The sequence below is a fragment of the Oncorhynchus mykiss genome, chromosome 9 (genome assembly GCF_057628025.1).
Source record: "Oncorhynchus mykiss isolate SJ-2025 chromosome 9, ASM5762802v1, whole genome shotgun sequence".
Classification (NCBI taxonomy): domain Eukaryota; kingdom Metazoa; phylum Chordata; class Actinopteri; order Salmoniformes; family Salmonidae; genus Oncorhynchus; species Oncorhynchus mykiss.
In genome coordinates, this window is record NC_143030.1 from 12,756,827 (window position 1) to 12,764,592 (window position 7,766).

General features: G+C 40.3%; 1 protein-coding gene across 26 annotated transcripts in view; it reads right to left on the minus strand.

The window, feature by feature from the left end:
* Positions 1–2,999: 2,999 nt before the first annotated feature.
* The window catches only part of LOC110531425 (phosphatidylinositol-binding clathrin assembly protein), a 72,027-nt gene continuing 67,260 nt past the window's right edge, over positions 3,000–7,766 (minus strand). For all 26 annotated transcript variants that reach the window (XM_090183488.1, XM_090183487.1, XM_090183498.1 and 23 more), the window contains 3 exons: positions 3,751–3,807; positions 3,469–3,582; positions 3,000–3,326 (listed from right to left, as the gene is read on the minus strand). In XM_090183488.1, coding sequence (XP_090039614.1) covers positions 3,312–3,326; positions 3,469–3,582; positions 3,751–3,807 — 186 coding nt within the window. In that variant the 3' untranslated portion in view covers positions 3,000–3,311. The remainder of the gene's footprint in view (positions 3,327–3,468; positions 3,583–3,750; positions 3,808–7,766) is intronic.

The following is a 7,766-nucleotide window of genomic DNA, read 5'->3' on the forward strand; positions in this document are numbered from 1 at the left end:
AACAGACCTGCTACCAAGATCCAGGAAACAGACCTGCTACCAAGATCCAGGAAACAGACCTGCTACCAAGATCCAGGAAACAGACCTGCTACCAAGATCCAGGAAACAGACCTGCTACCAAGATCCAGGAAACAGACCTGCTACCAAGATCCAAGAAACAGACCTGCTACCAAGATCCAGGAAACAGACCTGCTTCCAAGATCCAGGAAACAGACCTGCTTCCAAGATCCAGGAAACAGACCTGCTACCAAGATCCAGGAAACAGACCTGCTACCAAGATCCAGGAAACAGACAGAAAACAGCCCTGGGTGAGCAACACGTGGCATGAGCAGGAAAACACACCAATGCGTTTTATACAGGGTAATTACGACGGTGGAAATTGTGGCCATTTGTCCAAAAGATGTTAACCCCACACCTGTTTCACCTGAGCCCCAATAGTTACACTGACATCCTTTCATAAAGCAATCTGGGAACCAGAGTGTTATCAAACCAGTAGTGGCTTGTCCATTTTACACTCCATGTGTCCCAAAAAGTATTTAACAATAAAGTAACCCTTGGCAATAAGGTTCAGAATGTGAACCAGTAACAACCTTGACACACGGACTGTTCAGAACACCGTGAAGCACCCGTTATGGGAGTTGTCTTAGACTCAACAACAGGACATCATCCCTTGACACACGGACTGTTCAGAACACCGTGAAGCACCCGTTATGGGAGTTGTCTTAGACTCAACAACAGGACATCATCCCTTGACACCAGAAGTTACTTGGACATCCTTTCATATGACATCTCGAAATTTGGGAGGAAAATTGACAGAGCATCGCTTTAAAACAATACATAACGAGTAATGACATTATGCTAAAAAATATATATAAAAATAAAAATTGACATTATTACCACCAGAATTATCCCAGAAAAATCTAACATTGTTCAGTGTGTGTTTCTGCGTGTGTGTGTGTGTGTGTAACGTGCTACATGCATGTGTGTACATCTGTATGTACACGTTATTGCATGCCTGTGTGTGTGTGTGTAAGCATGAATCCGTCAAAATTCGAGGGCACAGCAGGATGAGGAAACTGTTTTTACAAGATACAGACGCAGTAGAGAGGAGGGGATAGAAACATTTTACATCAGGAATGTTCCCAAATGGCAACCTATTCTCTAAATACTGTAGGCCCCTACTTTTAACCGGGGCCCTTAGGGCAGTAGTGCACTTGATAGGGAACAGGGTGCCATTTCAGATGCGCTCAACAGTTCTCTAGCTCTCTCTATGGACAGACAAAAATACAAGAGAAGCAGCCGAGAGTTGGGAGGATGGTGAGGGTAGAGGGGTGTCCTTAATGTTTTCTATCCAGTCTGATGGTAGGATGATGGTGAGGGTAGAGGGGTGTCCTTAATGTTTTCTATCCAGTCTGATGGTAGGATGATGGTGAGGGTAGAGGGGTGTCCTTAATGTTTTCTATCCAGTCTGATGGTAGGATGATGGTGAGGGTAGAGGGGTGTCCTTAATGTTTTCTATCCAGTCTGATGGTAGGATGATGGTGAGGGTAGAGGGGTGTCCTTAATGTTTTCTATCCAGTCTGATGGTAGGATGATGGTGAGGGTAGAGGGGTGTCCTTAATGTTTTCTATCCAGTCTGATGGTAGGATGATGGTGAGGGTAGAGGGGTGTCCTTAATGTTTTCTATCCAGTCTGATGGTAGGATGATGGTGAGGGTAGAGGGGTGTCCTTAATGTTTTCTATCCAGTCTGATGGTAGGATGATGGTGAGGGTAGAGGGGTGTCCTTAATGTTTTCTATCCAGTCTGATGGTAGGATGATGGTGAGGGTAGAGGGGTGTCCTTAATGTTTTCTATCCAGTCTGATGGTAGGATGATGGTGAGGGTAGAGGGGTGTCCTTAATGTTTTCTATCCAGTCTGATGGTAGGATGATGGTGAGGGTAGAGGGGTGTCCTTAATGTTTTCTATCCAGTCTGATGGTAGGATGATGGTGAGGGTAGAGGGGTGTCCTTAATGTTTTCTATCCAGTCTGATTGATGGTAGGATGATGGTGAGGGTAGAGGGGTGTCCTTAATGTTTTCTATCCAGTCTGATTGATGGTAGGATGATGGTGAGGGTAGAGGGGTGTCCTTAATGTTTTCTATCCAGTCTGATTGATGGTAGGATTATGGTGAGGGGTGTCCTTAATGTTTTCTATCCAGTCTGATTGATGGTAGGATGATGGTGAGGGTAGAGGGGTGTCCTTAATGTTTTCTATCCAGTCTGATGGTAGGATGATGGTGAGGGGTGTTCTTAATGTTTTCTATGCAGTCTGATTGATGGTAGGATGATGGTGAGGGTTGAGGGGTGTCCTTAATGTTTTCTATCCAGTCTGATTACACCTGGTGATGGCTTCTCCATGTCTGAAACATCTCCCCTGGGTAAGTGCTTTTTCTGAACTAGCAAACAGTCAAGGACAGCTAGCGAGCAGGGACAAACATGTCCACCCTGTTGATGGGTAACGGTGAGAAAGTAGGAAAACACCATCTTTAATTTGGTGACCTTTTACTCTAAGAAAGCAGGTAGAGACCAGCTCACTAAGTAATGCTTTATAAACAGTGTGCACACACACACACACACACACACTCAGAGATAGAAAACCAGAACACAAGTTCCTACCGGTTTGTAACCAACTCACCAACCAGAGAGGATGGCTCCAACTGTAACCTACCCATCTATTTCTAGACAAATCAGTCCGTTCTGCCCATGGTTAGATTCACACCTCTGTCCGTTTATGTGTGTGTGCCAAAGTGCTCAATATCAGCTCAGTAACATACCTACAACATCGAAGAGTCCCAGTCATTTTAACAGGGTGTAATCCATCTATCTACACCAAAGGTAACAGAAGACAAACACAGAAAAGTCCATGTACTAAGTGTAATGAACCTATGACCTTTCACACCTGACCCCTTCACACCGTCTACTCCAAAAGACCTATCCATTTATAGGGGTTCCATTTGATTTATTTGTTTGGGGGGGGTTGTTTGTTTGAGGGTGGGGGCTGTTTCAGACAGAGAGGTAAGCCTTTATGATATCATAAACACTCTTCCTTGCTCTACCCTCCATCTCCCGGGTTCATCAGCCTCTTATTTTTCTTCCCTCTTCCTCTCCTCTTGTATTTGGTGTTGGTTGGTTTTTCTTCTGTCTGCCCCTCGTTCGTTCGTTCGTTCGTTCATTCATTCATTCATTCATTCGTTCATTTGTTTCCCTATTCTTCGTTTGTCCTCTCTGTGTGTTTCATCATTTTTTGGCGCTCTGCTCCCCCAGATGAAATTACATGAACTGCATCTGAGACGGAGAGAAAGAAGAGAGAAAGAGGAAGGAAAGCCAGTCAGTGAGGGGAAAATGGCAGAAAGAGACACTAAACTGCAGAGGAAAATGGGTTTGTGAGTTCGGATGTACAGTTGTAAAGCCATAAAGGACTTTGCACCTGGGCTCCAGGCATGGGGGAGAAGGGGTTTGTGGGTCTGAGTACAGGCTGGTTGTACATCATGGGCTGGGGGGCCATCACCTGTACACCCCCCATCTGACCCATCTGAGGGACCTGGGGAAGGAAGAAACATATCAAGCTTTTCTTTTTGTTTTAAATGGGTCAAGACAGTGAGAGACAGGAAAGTTTAGCATCAGAAGGATGTGGGCCTTGCTAGGCCACGGCCATTCTTCTAGCAAAATACATACCAGGTATTAATATGGCTGTGTGAACAGGACTCACCATTCCATACATAGGCACTTGCGGTGTGGTCATGGGGAAAGGCATAGGAGCTGGAGCCTGTATGGGAGGAGAGAGAGACCTGGTTAACAGAGCTGAGGGACAATTAAAGACCGGTCTAAAACAGGTAGAACTGATGGGATGACCTCCACGGACACCACATTCATCAACACAGGTAAACTACAGATAGACAGTTTTAATAACTACAGATAAACAGTTAAAATAAACTACATGTAAATACAGTTAAAATAAATTGCTAATAAATAAAGGCAAAATAACGTTAAATAAATAACCACAGGTAAAATAAATAACTACAGGTAACAACATGTAAACCCCTAAAATAAATAACTACAGGTAACAACATGTAAACCCCTAAAATAAATAACTACAGGTAACAACATGTAAACCCCTAAAATAAATAACTACAGGTAACATGTAAACCCTTAAAATAAATAACTACAGGTAACAACATGTAAACCCCTAAAATAAATAACTACAGGTAACAACATGTAAACCCCTAAAATAAATAACTACAGGTAACAACATGTAAACCCCTAAAATAAATAACTACAGGTAACAACATGTAAACCCCTAAAATAAATAACTACAGGTAACATGTAAACCCCTAAAATAAATAACTACAGGTAACAACATGTAAACCCCTAAAATAAATAACTACAGGTAACAACATGTAAACCCTTAAAATAAATAACTACAGGTAACAACATGTAAACCCCTAAAATAAATAACTACAGGTAACAACATGTAAACCCCTAAAATAAATAACTACAGGTAACAACATGTAAACCCCTAAAATAAATAACTACAGGTAACATGTAAACCCCTAAAATAAATAACTACAGGTAACATGTAAACCCCTAAAATAAATAACTACAGGTAACAACATGTAAACCCTTAAAATAAATAACTACAGGTAACAACATGTAAACCCTTAAAATAAATAACTACAGGTAACATGTAAACCCCTAAAATAAATAACTACAGGTAACATGTAAACCCCTAAAATAAATAACTACAGGTAACATGTAAACCCCTAAAATAAATAACTACAGGTAACATGTAAACCCCTAAAATAAATAACTACAGGTAACATGTAAACCCCTAAAATAAATAACTACAGGTAACAACATGTAAACCCCTAAAATAAATAACTACAGGTAACAACATGTAAACCCCTAAAATAAATAACTACAGGTAACAACATGTAAACCCCTAAAATAAATAACTACAGGTAACATGTAAACCCCTAAAATAAATAACTACAGGTAACATGTAAACCCCTAAAATAAATAACTACAGGTAACAACATGTAAACCCTTAAAATAAATAACTACAGGTAACAACATGTAAACCCTTAAAATAAATAACTACAGGTAACATGTAAACCCCTAAAATAAATAACTACAGGTAACATGTAAACCCCTAAAATAAATAACTACAGGTAACATGTAAACCCCTAAAATAAATAACTACAGGTAACATGTAAACCCCTAAAATAAATAACTACAGGTAACATGTAAACCCCTAAAATAAATAACTACAGGTAACATGTAAACCCCTAAAATAAATAACTACAGGTAACAACATGTAAACCCCTAAAATAAATAACTACAGGTAACAACATGTAAACCCCTAAAATAAATAACTACAGGTAACAACATGTAAACCCCTAAAATAAATAACTACAGGTAACAACATGTAAACCCCTAAAATAAATAACTACAGGTAACAACATGTAAACCCCTAAAATAAATAACTACAGGTAACAACATGTAAACCCCTAAAATAAATAACTACAGGTAACAACATGTAAACCCCTAAAATAAATAACTACAGGTAACATGTAAACCCCTAAAATAAATAACTACAGGTAACATGTAAACCCCTAAAATAAATAACTACAGGTAACAACATGTAAACCCCTAAAATAAATAACTACAGGTAACAACATGTAAACCCCTAAAATAAATAACTACAGGTAACATGTAAACCCCTAAAATAAATAACTACAGGTAACAAGTAAACCCCTAAAATAAATAACTACAGGTAACAACATGTAAACCCCTAAAATAAATAACTACAGGTAACAACATGTAAACCCCTAAAATAAATAACTACAGGTAAATACAGGTCAAATAAACTATAAATAGATGCAGGTAAAATAAAACAAACACAGGTAAACAAACTACAGGTATAATGATTTACAGATTACCTGTAGTTATATATTTTACCTATAGTTTAACTACAGATAAATACAGGCACAATAAACTACGGGTAAAGAGGTCATATAAACTACAGGTCAAGAGGTCATATAAACTACGGGTAAAGAGGTCATATAAACTACAGGTAAAGAGGTCATATAAACTACAGGTAAAGAGGTCATAAACTACAGGTAAAGAGGTCATATAAACTACGGGTAAAGAGGTCATAAACTACGGGTAAAGAGGTCATATAAACTACGGGTAAAGAGGTCATATAAACTACGGGTAAAGAGGTCATATAAACTACAGGTAAAGAGGTCATATAAACTACGGGTAAAGAGGTCATATAAACTACAGGTAAAGAGGTCATATAAACTACGGGTAAAGAGGTCATATAAACTACAGGTAAAGAGGTCATATAAACTACAGGTCAAGAGGTCATATAAACTACGGGTAAAGAGGTCATATAAACTACGGGTAAAGAGGTCATATAAACTACGGGTAAAGAGGTCATATAAACTACAGGTAAAGAGGTCATATAAACTACAGGTAAAGAGGTCATATAAACTACAGGTAAAGAGGTCATATAAACTACGGGTAAAGAGGTCATATAAACTACGGGTAAAGAGGTCATAAACTACAGGTAAAGAGGTCATATAAACTACAGGTAAAGAGGTCATATAAACTACAGGTAAAGAGGTCATATAAACTACGGGTAAAGAGGTCATATAAACTACGGGTAAAGAGGTCATAAACTACAGGTAAAGAGGTCATATAAACTACAGGTAAAGAGGTCATATAAACTACAGGTAAAGAGGTCATAAACTACATGTAAACACAGGTAAACCACCCCAATCACAGGTACATACAGGTAAAAATGTATGTGCCCCTTTGCTGCTATAACAGCCTCCACTCTTCTGGGTAGGCTTTCTACTAGATGTTGGAACATTGCTGCTATAACAACCTCCACTCTTCTGGGTAGGCTTTCTACTAGATGTTGGAACATTGCTGCAGGGACTTGCTTCCATTCAGCCACAAGAGCATTAGTGAGGTCGGGCACTGATGTTGGGTGATTAGGCCTGGCTCGCAGTCGGCGTTCCAACTCATCACAAAGGTGTTCAATAGGGTTGAGGTCAGGGCTCTGTGTAGGCCAGTCAAGTTCTTCCACACCGATCGACAAACCATTTCTGTATGGACCTCGCTTGATGCACAGTTTAAAAAAAGTGCAAAGTTTACAGTTGGCACTATGCATTGGGGCAGGTAGCGTTCGGCCAGATGGTGAAGAGTGATTCATCACACTGCTCCAGTCCAATGGAGGCGAGCTTCACACCACCTCAGCCGGTGCTTGGCATTGTGCATGGTGATCTTAGGCTTGTGTGCGGCTCCTCGGCCACGGAAACCCATTTCATGAAGTCCTCGACAAACAGTTATTGTGCTGACGTTGCTTCCAGGGGCAGTTGGGAACTCGGTAGTGAGTGTTGCAAGCGAGGACAGATAATTTATTTGCGCTGTGTGCTTCAGCACTCAGTGGTCCTGTTCTGTGAGCTTGTGTGGCCTACCACATCGTGGCTGAGCCGTTGTTGCTCCTAGACGTTTTCACTTCACAATAACAACACTTACAGTTGACCATGGCAGCTCTAGCAGGGCAGAAATCTGACAAACTGACTTGTTGGAAAGGTGGCATCCTAAAACGGTGCCACATTGAAAGTCACTGAGCTCTTCAGTAAGGCCATTCTACTGCCAATGTTAGGCTATGGAGATTGCATGGCTGTGTGCTCAATTATTTTACACCTGTCA